This window comes from Brienomyrus brachyistius, chromosome 22 (assembly GCF_023856365.1).
Source record: "Brienomyrus brachyistius isolate T26 chromosome 22, BBRACH_0.4, whole genome shotgun sequence".
Taxonomy (NCBI): Eukaryota; Metazoa; Chordata; class Actinopteri; order Osteoglossiformes; family Mormyridae; genus Brienomyrus; species Brienomyrus brachyistius.
In genome coordinates, this window is record NC_064554.1 from 16203614 (window position 1) to 16221902 (window position 18289).

The 18289-nt window shown below is 43.1% G+C and overlaps 1 protein-coding gene across 1 annotated transcript in view; it reads left to right on the forward strand.

Annotated features, from left to right (window-relative positions):
* The window catches only part of LOC125718449 (uncharacterized), a 153612-nt gene that overhangs the window by 127416 nt on the left and 7907 nt on the right, over positions 1 to 18289 (forward strand). The window contains exons 40-42 of the mRNA XM_048992305.1: positions 7538 to 7702; positions 8037 to 8132; positions 8707 to 8778. Of these exons, the coding sequence (XP_048848262.1) occupies positions 7538 to 7702; positions 8037 to 8132; positions 8707 to 8778 (333 nt within the window). The remainder of the gene's footprint in view (positions 1 to 7537; positions 7703 to 8036; positions 8133 to 8706; positions 8779 to 18289) is intronic.

Consider the following 18289-nt stretch of genomic DNA (forward strand, 5'->3'; position numbering starts at 1 on the left):
GACTCTGACTTTTCTGCCTACAGGACATGAGGAGGTGAGACTGGTGAAGGGAGGGAGTCCCTGTGCTGGGACAGTAGAGGTGAATCGTGGAGGACAGTGGGGGACAGTAATCCAGATTGGCTGGGACATTAATGATGCTACAGTGGTGTGTAGAGAGCTGGGCTGTGGGTCTGCTGTAGCCGCTCCTGGTAGAGCTCATTTTGGAGAAGGTTCTGGGAAGGAGCTAATTACTAAGGTTTCCTGTATTGGATCAGAACCGACACTGTCCATGTGTCCATTTGAAGAGGCAGATAAGATACCAGGGTCACTCCGTCGTCCTCATGTTCTTGATGCTGGAGTGATCTGTTCAGGTAAGAAAATATATTCAATTCAAACCAAAAACTGCTTTTTTATATTTTTAATTCACAAATCTGATTGATTTAATTAAATAAAACATTCTGTTTTGGCAGGTCGCTCAGTGGTCCAGCTTGTGGGGGGGGCTCACAAGTGCTCTGGGAGACTGGAGATTAGAGATGGAGATACCTGGGCTACAGTGTGTGATGGTAACTTTGACTGGCAGGATGCTGAGGTTGTCTGTAGGGAGCTGGACTGTGGGGCTCCTTCAGCTCTACACCAGGGGGCCCATTTTGGTGAAGGAGAAGGTCCCATCTGGTATAAAGGCTTCCAGTGTGAAGGACATGAGTCCTTCCTGCATGAATGTGTCACCCAAACTGGACCAGAACAAAACTGTACAAATAACACTGTAACACTGAACTGTTCAGGTAAAATACATTCTCACACATATACAGTATTTTAGCTACCTTTCCAGTATTAAATAGTTATGATTGAACTTTAAATTTAATTATGTTCTACTAGATCTGTTATATTCACAGGTCTGTTTTCTCTCATAAGACAACTGAGTCAATATTTTTGATGGACATAACTGTATCTCCTCTGTCTTCACAGAGCCTGCTGATGTGAGGCTGCTGAATGGAAGCAGCCCTTGTTCTGGGAGAGTGGAGGTGTATCGCTGGGGCGAGTGGGGGACCATTTATCAGCGTAACTGGGACATGAATGATGCCGCGGTGGTGTGTAGACAGCTGGGCTGTGGTTCTGCTGTATCGGTACCAGGTGCAGCTCACTTTGGAGAAGGTTCTGGGCGGATGGTTCTAGGTGACGTTTCCTGCAGTGGGTCGGAGTCTGCGCTGAGGGAGTGTGGATCACTGGATGGCAGAGAGCATGACTTACCGCACACACTGGATGCTGCAGCCATCTGCTCAGGTTTGACATCTACTTTTAAGGATAAAATTGCTTTTATTTTTTAATCCATGTGACTAACCTGCAAGTATTACGGAGAAATGTTGTGTTTAAGGTATCTCACATCAAGTAATTATTAATGAGGAAACTTAACGTCTAATATTATTACCAGTGATAAGTTCATATTATTAATCTCATATTTAGAAAAATACATGTCATTTCTTGGTGATTTTTTAAATAAATATTTATTTGAAAAAAAAATATATAATTTTTTTCATGATTGTATCATTATCTATTTGGGTGAAGGTATTGTAATACTATTGTGTTTAGTAAGCTTCTAAGTTTTTCAGTTTTCAGAGATAAATTTTATATCCAACACACTTAGCCAATAGGGGGTGGCATGCTGGTGCAGTGGTTAGCACTGTTACCTCACAGCTCTGGGACCCGGGTTCGAGTCGCCGGCTGGGTCACATGTGTTTCCCCCCACAGCCCAAAGACATGCTGAGGCTGATTGGAGTTACTAAATTGCCTGTAGGTGTGCATGTGTGACTGACTGGTGTGTGAGTGTGCCCTGTGATGGGCTGGCCCCCCATCCTGGGTTGTTCCCTGCCTCGTGCCCATTGCTTCCGGGATAGGCTCCGGACCCCCCGCGACCCAGCAGGATAAGCGGTTTGGAAAATGGATGGATGGATAGATTTAGCCAATATCTGTGATCTGTGTTACCAACTTTAAACTCGTATCTGTTTTTGTTACATTGTTCCAGATCATGTGAGGCTTGTGGGTGGAGCTGATCGCTGCTCTGGGAGGCTGGAGGTGAAGTTCAGTCAGTCCTGGTCTACAGTGTGTGATGGTAACTTTGACTGGCAGGATGCTGAGGTTGTCTGTAGGGAGCTGGACTGTGGGGCTCCTTCAGCTCTACACAAGGGGGCCCATTTTGGTGAAGGAGAAGGTCCCATCTGGTATAAAGGCTTCCAGTGTGAAGGAGAGGAATCCTTCCTACATGAATGTCTCACCTCTATTAGATCAGAACAGAAATGCAAAAACAACAGCAATATGGGACTGACCTGCACAGGTAACCAGCTATATTATTAATACTGTGACATTAGACCAGTGACCCTTCTGAAGTGTCTTAGCAGCTTGGCTGTGTCCTAACAGGGCCTGAGGACCTGAGGCTGGTGAATGGAAGCAGTCCTTGTTCTGGGAGAGTGGAGGTGTATCGCTGGGGAGAGTGGGGGACTATAGCCCAGTATGACTGGGACCTTGATGATGCGTCAGTGGTGTGTAGACAGCTGGGCTGTGGGACTGCTGTATTAGCACCTATAAGAGCTCACTTTGGAGAAGGTTCTGGAAGGGTGTTGCTGAGAGATGTTTCCTGCAGTGGGTCAGAGTCTGCACTGAGGGAGTGTAGATCACTGGATTTCAGATACATGGATATTCCTCACATCTTTGATGCTGGAAGTATTTGTTCAGGTGAGAGACAAAATTTATTATATTGTAATACATTTTGTGTGAAGTGAGCTTCTCAATTTTCTGTTTCCAGTGACAAATTTAACACAAAGATATATAGGCAATATCAGTAATATGCTATCAATGTACTTAAACTCATATATGTTTTTGTTGCACTGTTCCAGACCATGTGAGGCTTGTGGGTGGAGCCGATCGCTGCTCTGGGAGGCTGGAGGTGAAGTTCAGTCAGTCCTGGTCTACAGTGTGTGATGGTAACTTTGACTGGCAGGATGCTGAGGTTGTCTGTAGGGAGCTGGACTGTGGGGCTCCTTCAGCTCTACACAAGGGGGCCCATTTAGGTGAAGGAGAAGGTCCCATCTGGTATAAAGACTTCCACTGTGAAGGAGAGGAATCCTTCCTCCATGAATGTCTCATGTCAGATAGATCAGAGCTGAACTGTACACACGGCCATGCTGTGGGATTGGTTTGTAGTGGTGAGTTCAGTGTTACATTTTTATATTTATTAATCCCATACAACATTTTGCCTATTAAATATTGCCCCGATTTAAACTCTTGGCAAGTCATTGAAAGTTGCTGCTACTTAACAATTTATAAGATCCTCTTATTTCAGGATGTATGAATTTACCGTCTTGAATTTCAAAACCATGTAAGTGACACGTATCACAGGTGAAGGCAATTTTTGTTTGACAGTTTACTCTTTTTCTTCAGAACATGCATATGTCAGAATGGTGGATGGAGGCAGCCCTTGTGCTGGAACAGTGCAGGTGTATCAGTGGGGGAAGTGGTGGACAACAGTACCTTACTTCACTAACTTAAATGATGTTCAAATATCTCTCACGGTGTCAGGTAGAGATATGGGCTGTGGACCATTAGTATCTATTGGAGGAGTTGAACATTTGGCTTATACCCAATCCAATATATTGATAAGTGAACATATCTGCAATGGACTGGAATCTAAATTGAGTAACTGTGAAAATAAGTACTTTATTGAAGCTGAGGTACTTTCTGAAGAAGCCCTTCAATTCACTTTCACAGGTAGGAATCACATCATGAAATATTGTATCACTGATGCTATTACATGTGAAATTCTAAAAGTTATATATGTATTATTGATTGACTTTTCTGATTCATCCAGCCCTTTCAGTGAAATTTTTGTCTCTATTTCTGTTTTCCTAGATCTATGTCATTACACAGACTTACAACAATATTCAGTCAACTTATCATTTCCATGGTTAATTCTTTGTACTACATTACACCCTGATGCCATCTGGTCCTAGATTTTGTCTTACATTGACTGTGCATCGTACGTCTTTAACATGCATAACTAAAATTATATTTCGCTAAATATAACATTATGGGGTCTCCCTGTGTTTATAAGATTTCTCTAAATGGCCACCAGAGGCAACTGCTGTCTGGTTAATTTTCTTATCAGCGTTCAATATGATGCAATATTGAGAGCAATTTCACTAACAAACAAGTTTTAAACAATTTCCATGGTTGTTAACATTCTGTGTTACACAGGGATTGAGTATGAGGTTCTCTATAAGCATTGTTGTCCCAATGCATTACAGAAGTAATTTCTTTATGTTACATTTGACTGGTAATATAATATTAACTTTGCCTTAATCATAAATGTTGTAAAATGTAATGTTGACTCAAAGATATTACTGGTGTTTTACCTCAAATTAGCATATCTGTTTCCATCTCAGGCCATCGAGGGATTCGGCTGATAGGAGGGAGTCACATGTGCTCTGGGAGAGTGGAGATTCAGCACGGAAGAACCTGGGGCTCAGTGTGTGACGCTGACCTTGACTGGCAGGACGCTGAGGTCGTCTGTAGATCACTAGGCTGTGGGGAACCTGCACAGCTGCTGGGGGGAGCTGCCTTTGGTCAAAGAGAGAGAGGGGTGTGGTCTGAGGAGTTTCAGTGTCAGGGAAACGAGTCCCATCTTGTGTTCTGTCCTAAAATGAGACATAACAGAACCTGCAGCCATGAGAACGATGTGGGCCTGGTGTGTTCTGGTAAGAGTGTCATGGCTCTGAGACGCCCTCACTGTCTTATTATTATTAATATTATTATTATTATTATTATTATCATTTGATTGACATTTCAGGACTGAGTGACATTTCAGGACTGAGTGACATTTCAGTGCATCTCATCTTCATTCTTTGCTCTCTCTCTTCATGCTGCTCCCAGGATACACAAGGTTCAGGCTGAGGAATGGTCCTGACCACTGCTCTGGTAGAGTGGAGATGAGCTACAATGGAACATGGGGAACATTGTGTGATGCATCATGGGACATGAGAGCCGCCACTGTCCTGTGCCAGCAGCTGAAATGTGGGGGCGCTGTGGCTGCCCTGGGACAGGCCGGGTTTGGGGGGGGCACTGGGCCCATCTGGCCCGATGTCTTTCATTGTCAGGGGAATGAGACTCGCCTCTCCCAGTGTGCTGTGTCCCCATGGAGACGGGCAGCCTGTTCTCATGGACAGGATGCAGGAGTCATCTGCTCTGGTGAGGACTGACAAGTCAGTTATGGTCCAGAGAGACACAGCAAATATTATTATAAATAGCAATTAAACTCCACAGTATGGAGAATCTCCTATATTTTAAAGTCCTTAATCATCAGTTTTAATTTCTTTGACAGGTTCCTTCCTTTCATCCTCTTATGGGGGTGTCAGGCTGCTGTCTGGAGGGAGTGACTGTGAGGGCTGGGTGGAGGTTTACTACAACCAGACCTGGAAGAAGGTTCACCAAGAGTCCTGGAGCTCCATGGATGCATCTGTGGTCTGCAGACAGCTGGGCTGTGGCTCTGCAACAAATATCTACAGATCAAACCTGTCAAGGACAGGGGACAGTGACACGTGTGTGACAGGCTTTCACTGCTCAGGAACTGAGTCTCACCTAGGGAAATGCAGACCTCCACATGTCCTCAACTGCCGCCCCAGTGACCAGGTGTCCATGGTCTGCTCCAGTGAGTTTCTCCAGATCTGGAAAATCTGAATGTGTTGCAGTTGTGTCTGAGGGATAAAATGAATTTTGCCATGAATTTTCAATGGACTTGAATACGCAGAAAATAAGGACACCTAGATGTATTGATCTGTGGTGGTTATTAGTCCGTGCTTATTAGTTTCACACCATGAATGGTCATATTATCTTCCTAGATTATTATATCTATGTCCATCTTCCTCACTTTACCTTCTCTCCCAGACCACAGGTCCCTCAGGCTGGTGGGGGGAGGCAGTGACTGTGCAGGGAGGCTGGAGGTCTTCCACAGGGGCTCTTGGGGGACAGTGTGCCATGAGTCCTGGGCTCTGCCTGAGGCTCAGGTGGTGTGCAGGCAGCTCCGCTGTGGGACAGCCCTCAGTGGGCAGATCCCTGTACCCACTTACTTTGGCCCAGGGACTGGAACTATCTGGCTGAGCAAGCTGGGCTGTGTGGGGAACGAGTCGTCCCTGTGGGACTGTCCCTCAGTGGAGTGGGGGAGGAAGGACTGTAGGCACAAGCAGGATGTGGGTGTTGTGTGTTCAGGTAAAGCAGGTACAACTCTGCATCAAACAGCATTCTGTCATTTTAAAGACAGACAGTGTCCAGTGGTTTCTGTAAACACTGAACAATAATGGTTCACGTTCCTTGTGTGTCTTTCACCACAGAGCACAAGGAGCTGCGTCTGTCTGAAGGATGTTCTGGCCACACAGAGGTCTACTACAATGGTACCTGGGCAAGTGTGTGCTTTGATGGTCTGGAACAACCAACAGTAGCTGTCATCTGTCGCCAGTTAGGCTGTGGAGATAAGGGGACAGTCACTAAGACAATGTCCAGGCTCAGTCCTGACCTCAAAGGGCTGGACTTTGGAAAATGTCGATCCCATGACACATCACTCTGGCAGTGTCCATCATCCTCCAAAGGGCCGAATGGCTGCTCAGAAGCTGCCAGAACAAGCTGCTCAGGTGAAGCTAAATCCAGCCTCTTTATTGTTGTATGTTAATAAGTTCCATGAACCATGTTTTATTTATCTATCTTGCTGATTATTGTAGATGCTGAAAAGCTGAGATCTCCTTCAGACTTCATGCTCTGCAGAACTTCTTCTGATCTGAACTTCTGTACCAGTAAGTTTCTTGCTTGATTCATTTGCAGATTTATCTTACAGATGTTTTTTAAAAGTCTTTGAAACATAAAAGGAATTATTACATCATATATAATGTAGTCATGAGTAAAACAAAGAATGAGAATTAAAGTTGTTAATTTATTATGACTGAGAATATATTTACTCAAGGTGGATGTGATTATTGCACCTAAAGCATGTTTCCATCATGGAAATGATGTATGTATTAAATGTACTGTCCCCTCTGAGTTCTGCTCCAAATAACCTCAGCTGTCTCCTGTGTCCCCACTAGACCGTCTGCCCCTGAGACTGACAGGGGGTACAGACACTTGCTCTGGGAGGGTGGAGGTGTATCACAGTGGCTCCTGGGGGACCGTGTGTGACGACTCCTGGGACCTGCGTGACGCCATGGTGGTGTGCAGGCAGTTGGGCTGTGGGCCGGCTCTCAGGGCAGAAGGGGGCGGACGGTTCGGGAGGGGTGACGGCGCCATCTGGCTGGATGAGGTGAACTGCAAGGGCAGTGAGCTGCACCTGTGGCACTGCGCTTACTCACTGAAGCAGAATGACTGCTCACACAGGCAGGACGCAGGGGTCACCTGTGCAGGTGAGGCCAGGAAGTACATTTCTGCATCCTCTCTGATAGTGTGGTTTTTGTAGTTATTAAATATGAGGCTAAAATACTTATTCTTCCCCTTAGCCTGACAGTAATAAACACCAACATCATTCCCGTAGGCGTCACAGAAATCACCCCCGATGTCACTGGACCTCCCACAGTTACTCAGATGCAAACAGGCCAGTCTGACCCAACAGTGTCCTTATTGGTTCTTGGGCTTCTGCTCTCAGTACTTCTCCTGCTGGTGGTTAGACTGGTCTACAGGAACTGGGTCCTGACAAGAGGTAGGATAGTGTGTGGGCAGGTAGGGAGTGTGGATCAGAGAAATGAAAAACAACAACATGGTTCCTTCAGAGATACACACTGTGCACTATAGTGAAATGTACTAAATGTGGGGGTGTAATTTTTTGCAATATTGTTTTAATAATACGTTTCGTTCACCTGATTAAAATGGTATATATAGAAAAATGAAAAAAATAATATTATTTATTTACTTGTCTGTGTATGTTTCTATGTATTTATGTACAGAGCAGCCTTAATTATTTATTGCTTATGGCTGCCCAGTCTATGAATGTTATTTTTTACATGGTAATATATCTATGTCTTTATGCTCTACAGAACTTGCTGAGAGTGAAAATAAACAGCTGTCTCCAGCCATCTATGAGGAAATAGACTGCAGGTTTACCAAAGTGACAGAGCAGGATGGGCACAAAGGTGAGTGTTGTGGATTAGACACAAGCATATAAATAAATGGCACAATTACACTGTAATCGATGACTTTGTCCTGTTCGATCAATGAGTGGGGGTGACACCTCTATGACGGTGGAGCTCTGGCTACTTTGTAAAATGTTCGGATGTCCCCTGAGCCAAGCAGCTATTTTCTCTCAATTTAAGACGTCCTCTTTGTATGTTGTCTACCTTCGTTTAACGGCACTTTGTTTAGCCCTGAATGCAGCTACTGAGACACTCATTCAGAAGGTGCTGTGAGAGTGATGTGGAGACAATCAAACTATAGTGATGTCATAGAAGTAGCTGACAGTGTGACTGCTGCACATCTACAGTTATTTACGTGGATTTATAATGAATCTGCTCCGGGGAAATAACTCTGGGCTGAGATTGACTTTGTGCACATTAAGGTTCATCCATGAAGACATCAGTACATTGTTCAGAGAGGAAAGGTCTCCACACTGCAGTCTGACTGTATATTTAGCTGAACATCCTATAACTGCAGCCAGGTAAAGATCTGCCAGGAGTGTAAAAGTGTCACTAACCCTTCTTCTGGTGTCAGGGAGTGACCTTCCAGATGAGCTTCCCTTAGGGTATGAACTTGTGGGTGAAGCTGAAGGAGTCAATCTCTTAGGTAATGATGGTGCAGAACATCTTAGAAAAGATTTGTGGAGTAAATAGAATTTAGGAAAATAGTTTTTCGGCAACCGTTGATGTGACGTGTGTCTCATGTTTTTGTGATTTAGAGAAGACGATCACTGGTGACGACCCAGAAAACTGTGATGACCATGTTTGTGAGAAAGAGATTCCAGAAAAGTTGAAAGGTGAGATTTTCTCAGCTCAGCAATACCAGACTTTCCTTCTTAATAGATGTATGGAAGACTTCGTTTCTCTTCCTGGATGTCTGAAACATTTACTTTAGAAATTTCGTTCACCTCCTTACCTTGACTCTGTGGTTGTAGGGGTAGATACCCTGGAGTACTACAATGACAGCCGCTCACCCGGCTGAGAGTCAGGGTGATGCTGCACAGAGACGTCATCATAGTCATTGGTCTGACTGTCAGTGACATCATCATAGTCAGGTGAGAGTATGTGCAGCATCACCAGGTCAGACACCTGACTTTGATGACGTCACTCACAGCCAGACCAATGACTATGATGATGTCACTGTGCAGCATCACCCTGACTCTCATCCAGGTGAGCGGCTCTAAAGGGATCAGCTGAGTCTGATACACTCTCATCCCAAACCTGAGGCTTTCTTGATTAGCCAAATAATGCATCAGATTTAAGGTAGTCTGTGCTAAATGCAAGCAGACAAAGATAAAGTCCATTTAAATTGGGGCACCTTAAATCCAACGGGTTATCTGGCTAAGCAAGAAATCCTACTTTCTGAAACAGTCCCCTGCTATTATGCTTATTGTTATTACTAAGCAGCTTTTACTTGGAATTATGAATATGTCAACTGCAACACTATAACAAGTATTTCACTTACTACTTGGACATACAGTATGTTGCTTTTCTTATGGAACCTTAAGGTTATTTTTGAAATATTATACATAATATAAATGAAACATGACGTCATGCTGCCTCTTCCTCAATCAGCAATCGCAGCTACATACACATTCAGCCAAAGGTCTGTGTGTCTGTGTGCCTCTCTGACAGATCTCCACCACAGTCACCCTGAAGGACACATGATTTAGCTGTCGTTCACCCAAGAAGGGGGGCTGCCTAATGATGACATCACTAACTATGATGATGTGGGGGAGGGGCTTCTGTGAGAGGAAGGGGCCTGAGGGAGGGGCAGAACTGGATCAGTGGTTGCATCTCAATGCAGATAAGTAAATATCAAATTACATTTTTAAGAATTTTAAAAGATTGTTATACTGCTCAGTGGAATAGCCATTTTGGTAAGAATATCCTTCAACAATTAAAATGCGTACTTGCGATAGTAGTTATCCACCTGTTTTTCTGTTCACTTGCACTTTTGAAACTTTTTACATGTTCTTTGTTCAATATTTTGATATTTCAAAATAAATATACATTGACAACTAATATTGTATCATGACTTCCTAAGGTTTTTATGCTTTAAAAATCAAAGATATGGAGCTATTAACCCTATGTAGCTTTTAAAGAGACATACGGCACACTGTATGTCACGCACATGTCTCACCACAGATAATTTTAAAGACGCATATGTGAAGAAACAGAAAAACATTCAGAGACGATACGACAGAAAGCAGGTGACTGAATGGGGGAGAGAAAGTCTCTCATTGGCAGTGAGATGCCAGGAAACGTTTAGTGTCACAGCTTAGTAATGACAGACTGAAGGATACAGGAAATATACAGGAAATACAATCCAAGCTACAGTTTACTATCTTCATAACAGAGTCCTCTAGACTCCTTTTACAAATACAATATAAAAGGTGTGTCACAATGAGGTTTAATTAGGGAGGCTACACTTTGTAATTATGTAGCATATTTTTAAAGGATTACGCTTTACATTAAGTGCACCTTCATAATCCATTCATTATGCATTCATAGAACATTCATAAGCAGCATGCAAGTACACCTTAACATCCCAACATCCCTTAACAGCTTATTATTATACAATTATAATGTTTGTTATTATTATATAATGTTTGTTATTAATGTATTTTACAGCTGTTAAGGGATGTTAGGATATTAAGATACACATATATGATGTTTATAAATGATTTATAAATACTTAATGAATACATTATGGAGGTGTACTGAACGTTTTATGAATGCAATATAAAAGTGTTATGAAGGTGCAGTTAATGTAAAGCGTTACCTATTAAAGTTTCCTATCATTGTAAAGGATGCTAATAGCTAATAACTAAACATTGTTCAAAATGAGCGTGCATGAAACCAGTTACAGACAGTTACAAACGCAGGCTAACATGCATGGACTTATATCTTTCCTGTGCTGTGTAACCTGGTTTGTCACTGTTTACCTGCTACTGAAGTTGCAGATAAACTCTCACATGTAATAAATAAAAATCTTTCCTTCCAAAGGTCTAAAAAGTATAAATAGACTTGCTCACCACATGTGTATCTTGCAAAATAAGCAGAAAAAAATGTTAAAAGGAAATAGATGTTGCACTTCAGAGAGCTGAGAGATGGAAGTGAGAGATAGTGGATCGTAGCCCCCGGTAGCTGAGAGAGAAACGAACATGGTGCCATCAGGCAGCGTAAGACCGCAGGCTTAAGGGGAGGAAGTATAGAGTGGAGGCGTGGGGAGGGAAGACGACTCTGGGCTCTATGACGTACAGGAGAGAGAGAGAGAGAGAGAGAGAGAGAGAGAGAGAGAGAGAGAGAGAGAGAGCATGACCTTTGTTCCTGTAGAGAAGCTCGAGGTCACTATGGCCCAATATAGTATAAGACTATAGAAAATGCATGGATATATTTATTTATATATGATTGAATTTTAGGTTAGTGTGATTGTTAGAGTGTGCGTGTGTGGGTGTGTGTGTGTGTGTGTGCGTGTGTGTGTGTGTGTGTGTGTGTGCCCTTTGATGGACTGGTTGTATCCAGTCCAGCTTGTTCCGATACCTTGTGCCTCATGCTGACTGGGAGGCTGCAGGCCCCCATGACCCTGTCCAGGGTTAGCAGGCAGAAGATGGATGGGCCCACTGGACCATGTCCTTGTTGATGTTTTCCTGGACCACTAGAGGGTAACTCTGAACTCTTATTATTAACATATTTCAGTAAAGCACCATCATTCTACAAAACACAGTTCAATCAGGGTCAATTTTTTAAAAAAAGGAAAACATATGATTTAAATTTTATTTGATTATTTGATGGAATCTGAGTCCAACATGACTAATTTAATAACCACTATGCTTCATAAGTATGAATAAAAATAGGGGCAAACTGTAACTACTCTAATTTGTTATTTGAAGATGTTTTATGAGCAATTAATTCAAATGTTTATTGGGCAGCATGGTGGTGCAGTGGTTAGCACTGTTGCCTCACACCTCTGGGACCCGGGTTCGAGTCTCCGTCTGGGTCACATGTGTGTGGAGTTTCCATGTTCTCCCCATGTCGTCGTGGGGTTTCCTCTGGATACTCCGGTTTCCCCCCACAGTCCAAAAACATGCTGAGGCTGAATGGAGTTGCTAAATTGCCTGTAGGTGTGCATGTGAGAGTGAATGGTGTGTGTGTCCTGTGATGGGCTGGCCCCCCCTCCTGGGTTGTTCCCTGCCTCATGCCCATTGCTTGACCCAGTAGGATAAGTGGTTTGGAAAATGGATGGATGGATATATATATATATATATATATAAATATGATTGTCAGGCCAGTGTTTGTGAAGCTGCTTCTGCATCATATATATTTAAGCAAACAGAAAATTCTCCTTCATTTCCTCTCTGCATTTTATCACTGTTGGGATATAGGTGGTGTCTGTAGAAGTAACATACTCTTGATCTTGGTGTATAAGGGAGGTGTCTACAACGGCATCTTCTGATGCGTCATTATGCCCATTTCAACTATTGTACAGTTTCCTGCCCTGTGTCTAATAAGGCAAAGCTTTCGGCTCGTAGGAGGTGATGTTAAGGGCTTTTGTTCTATATGGAGAAATCTTCATCGGTGTCTCCTGATTTGTCGTTGTGCCTGTTTGAAGTATTACAAAGTTGGCTATCCTGGTGTCTAATAAGGCAAAACTGAGTGTGATTGGTGGGCTGAGGCTGGTGGGGGCTGAGTGTGATTGGTGGGCTTGAGGATGGTGGGGGCTGAGTCTTCACTTGGTGCTGGAACCTTCAGCAGAAGCTCTCAGATCTCAGGGTGCAGGTTGGCGTCTCCACATCACACAGGAGGAGGTTGATCTGCCCTGATAAACATGGGGAGCTGCCTGTTCCTCGTCTTCTTCTCGCTGCTGCCTCTGCTCTCCTCAGCAGGTAGGAACCTAAGTACTGTCTGCTTGGACCATATTCAGCCGGGATCCTGGTTAGAACCTGGGGTCAGATTTTAGGGCTGATGCGGTCAATCACAGGTGAATAAATTCCACTGGATGGTTCATTGAATTCTTTTAATAGTTTTGTTTTTGATAAATTATTTTCCCTTTGCTTACATTTTTGCTCACTGCGAGATTTTGCCATTATTACTGTAGATGTAGACATTTGTTAGTCCTTGAAGTGTAATGAATACCTTGATATTATTCCATGTTTTTTGTTCATACAGTTATACAGTTTTTTGGACTGACAAAAGTCCACAGTACATCTTCCATTAGATCATATTTACAAATTTAAACAGTCCAGAGACTGTACTTGTGCTGTACTTGCTAGTAATATTATGCACTTTCCCATACATTTTGTTTTCATGAGTAAAGAAATGCATCTTTATCTGAAAATGTACAATCATATACACATGTGTTTTGATAAAGGACAGTTTCTTGTACTAAGTACAAGAAGAATTATTATTTCAAGTTGCTTCTTTGTTTTATTGCTTCTACTATGACCGAATTACAGCATTTTTAAAATTGCCAAAATATCCATCTAGTCGATTGTGTTTCCCGCTCTGCTGTGAAGCCTTTTCAGTGGCCATTTCTCTCATTTCCTCTCCTTGTGTGTTTTCCAGTCATGCCTTCAGGTTGTAGGAGGTCATGTTGCATGTCCTTGGTATATATGGAGACGTCTACAGCAATATCTTCTGATTTGTCGTTGTACCTGTTTGAACTCCTAGTGAATTTCCTGCCCTGTGTCAAATAAGGCAAACCTGAGTGTGATTGGTGGGGTTGAGGCTGGTGGGAGCTGAGTGTGATTGGTGGGGTTGAGGCTGGTGGGGGCTGAGTGTGATTGGTGGGGTTGAGGCTGGTGGGGGCTGAGTGTGATTGGTGGGGTTGAGGCTGGTGGGGGCTGAGTGTGATTGTTGGGGTTGAGGCTGGTAGGTGCTGAGTGTGATTGGTGGGGTTGAGGCTGGTAGGGGCTGAGTGTGATTGGTGGGGTTGAGGCTGATGGGGGCTGAGTGTGATTGGTGGGGTTGAGGCTGGTAGGGGCTGAGTGTGATTGGTGGGGTTGAGGCTGGTAAGGGCTGAGTGTGATTGGTGGAGTTCAGTGTTCTCTTGGGTTTTGGAAACTAAAGCAGCTGCTCTCAGACCCCCAAGTGAAAGTTAGCGTCTCCACACCTTACGAACAAACACTAATTTATGCTGTTAAAACTTCTCAAACAAAAGATGTGTTAATATAATTTATTAAGCTACTGCTGGGCAAAATGTACTATAATGTATAATATTTACTCAAAATTTTTGACTTTTTTTCCCAAAAGTTTATTTCAGCTTTAAATTTAAAAATATTTTACTTTAATCTCAAAATGTGCTGTTCTTTCCCTTTTACGCAACCATGCTGATTTTCTGTGTTTTCTAGTCTCTTCTTTTGTGCGGCAAATTAATTAATGGTGTCACTACAGGATCTGAGTCAACCATGGATCGTTTCCCTTTGTCCTGTCCGGCAGCTTTAGCAAGCAGAATCATGGTCTGAATGCCCTCTACCATGAGGGGCTTTTTATTTTATTCATTTATTTCATTTTTAGCACATGTAAAATATTACAGTGGCTGAGCTGGCCGGAGAGGAGGAACAGATTAGGAGGGGGGGGAGAAAAAGAAGGAAAAAGAAAAAAAAAAGAAAATAAAGAAGGAGTAAGTGAGAAACATACCGTAAGTCGCGAGCGATATGAGGGGAGTAGAAAACACGATCTCCAACTGCCGCATCTGTAAAGGAGAGGGAAGGAGAGAAAGGGGAAAGATCAACAGCATCTGAAAGAAGCGCAGAAATGGATAAATTCAGGGACACAAACAAAAATAAAGAATGAAGAAAGTAACACATCTATACAAGCATATAAAATTTTTGTGTGTGTGCTTGGAGGGGTGCGTGCGAGTATAGGAATTATAGAAATTTAAGGCCTACCTAATGTATTTGCGTCAATTCTCATACAATCGTTGATTACTTTGAATTGTATGTATTGACACTGGCAAGGTCGATCACAGGACCAGAACGTATACATTTTTTAACATTTAGCTTGCTTTTAGTTAGCTTTGGCTTTTAGTTATCTTTTAGCTAGGTTTAGTTAGTTGTCAGTTACATTTGTATTTTGCTATACGTAGATACAACTCTAATCCACAGTTGACTCATATCCTTTAGTGACAAATGGTTTAGAGATTCAAGATGCGCGAAAACTTTATTGACTATTACAAAGTAGTACAATTTCCTCATAGACATGCATCATAAATAGCACATCAGACTACACAACAGTTAATAAAACAACCAATAAATTCATACAAATGCATCTATTAACTCACCACTTAAGGAATGGTGAAAAACTCACAATTTCTTACAGAAATTCTGCTTATTTTAATTGAATTATGATATATTTTAGTGTTTTCCTGTTTGAGAGTAAACATTACTCCATTTCTCATGTTGTGCATCCCTGATTGAATGTACAGCACAGTCTGTGAGGATAAAATACCCAGCGACTCTGACTTTTCTACCTACAGGACATGAGGAGGTGAGACTGGTGAAGGGAGGGAGTCCCTGTGCTGGGACAGTAGAGGTGAATCGTGGAGGACAGTGGGGGACAGTAATCCAGATTGGCTGGGACATCGATGATGCTACAGTGGTGTGTAGAGAGCTGGGCTGTGGGTCTGCTGTAGCCGCTCCTGGTAGAGCTCACTTTGGAGAAGGTTCTGGGCAGGAGCTAATTTTTCAGGTTTCCTGTAATGGATCAGAGCCGACAATGTCTACGTGTCCATCTCAGGAGGCTGCTCCCATTTTAAGCTTTCTTCGTCATCCACATGTACTTGATGCTGGAGTGATCTGTTCAGGTAGTAATGCAATACTTGCAATGCTTCTATCAACAATTTGCTTTGTTCAATTAGTACCATTCAAGGAAACATTTTATGCATAAATGAAACGAAATATTCAGTTTATATTCATACCATGATTTGATTAAATCAACTAATCATGGTTTCTTTCGTCTTAGGTCGCTCAGTGGTCCAGCTTGTGGGGGGGCCTCACAAGTGCTCTGGGAGACTGGAGATTAGAAATGGAGATACCTGGGCTACAGTGTGTGATGGTAACTTTGACTGGCAGGATGCTGAGGTTGTCTGTAGGGAGCTGGACTGTGGGGCTCCTTCAGCTCTACACAAGGGGGCCCATTTTGGTGAAGGAGAAGGTCCCGTCTGGTATAAAGGCTTCCACTGTGAAGGAGAGGAATCCTTCCTACATGACTGTCTAATGTCAGATGGACCAGAACAGAACTGTACAAATCATTCGGTAACACTGACATGTTCAGGTAATATACATTCTCATATACATACAGGGTTATGAATACCTGTCCAAGATTAATTATTTTTGGTCGAATATTATTTTTTTATTATTATATTTATTTATTATTATATTGTCATGGGTCTTTTCTCTGATTACAGAATTAAATGTTATTAGCCTGTATTATAGGACATACCTGTATCTCCTCTGTCTTCACAGAGCCTGCTGATGTGAGGCTGCTGAATGGAAGCAGCCCTTGTTCTGGGAGAGTGGAGGTGTATCGCTGGGGCGAGTGGGGGACCGTTTATCAGCGTAACTGGGACATGAATGATGCCGCGGTGGTGTGTAGACAGCTGGGCTGTGGTTCTGCTGTATCGGTACCAGGTGCAGCTCACTTTGGAGAAGGTTCTGGGCGGGTGGTTCTAGGTGATGTTTCCTGCAGTGGGTCAGAGTCTGCGCTGAGGGAGTGTGGATCACTGGATGGCAGAGAGCATGGCTTACTGCACACACTGGATGCTGCAGTCATCTGCTCAGGTTTGACATCTACGTTTAACACTATGTTCTGTTAAGTAAAGATTAAAGACACATAATTTTAATCTGTATACATAACTCTACATTTTCTGTGTCACGCCCCCTTTCATTTTCTGTGTCTCTGCCATCCACGTGTGCTTCCCCGATTGTGACAACCTGTTTCCTGTTTTTTTTTACTTGTCTTGTGTATTTCAGTCTGCGTTCAAGTCAGTTTCCCCAAGTCTGTCGTTAATGTAATGTGGAATGTAATGTAATGTAATCGTTGTCTGCCCTGTCTTCCTTAATAAATCCTTGTATCCCGCAATCCTGCTTACCTGCCTCGTTCTTCCCCCCTTCCTGCCTGTTTGTCCACCCGCGAGCGTTAAATTCTGGTCAAATTTCATATTTGAAATATACCACATCTCACACTAGAATATAATTATTGAATATGTTACATGTCTGTATGGCATCTATTTTTTACATGGGATTCTATGGACATATTTGGTGAAATATTCAGATTATAATGCTTCAAAATTATTTTGCTCATTTTTAATTGTGTCATTGCAGACTATGTGAGGCTTGTGGGTGGAGCTGATCGCTGCTCTGGGAGGCTGGAGGTGAAGTTCAATCAGTCCTGGGCTACAGTGTGTGATGGTAACTTTGACTGGCAGGATGCTGAGGTTGTCTGTAGGGAGCTGGACTGTGGGGCTCCTTCAGCTCTACACAAGGGGGCCCATTTTGGTGAAGGAGAAGGTCCCTTCTGGTATAAAGACTTCAACTGTGAAGGAGAGGAATCCTTCCTCCGTGAATGTCTCACCTCTGTTGAATCAGAACAGAACTGCAAAAACAACAGCAATATGGGACTGACCTGCACAGGTAACCAGCTGTATTATTAATACTGTAACATTAGACCAGTGACCCTTCTGAAGTGTCTTAGCAGCTTGGCTGTGTCCTAACAGGGCCTGAGGACCTGAGGCTGGTGAATGGAAGCAGTCCTTGTTCTGGGAGAGTGGAGGTGTATCGCTGGGGAGAGTGGGGGACTATAGCCCAGTATGACTGGGACCTGGATGATGCGTCAGTGGTGTGTAGACAGCTGGGCTGTGGGACTGCTGTATTAGCACCTATAAGAGCTCACTTTGGAGAAGGTTCTGGAAGGGTGTTGCTGAGAGATGTTTCCTGCAGTGGGTCAGAGTCTGCACTGAGGGAGTGTAGATCACTGGATTTCAGATACGCGGATTTTCCTCACATCTTTGATGCTGGAATTATTTGTTCAGGTGAGAGACAACATTTCTTATATTGTAATACATTTTGTGTGAAGTGAGCTTCTCAATTTTCTGTTTCCAGTGACAAATTTAACAG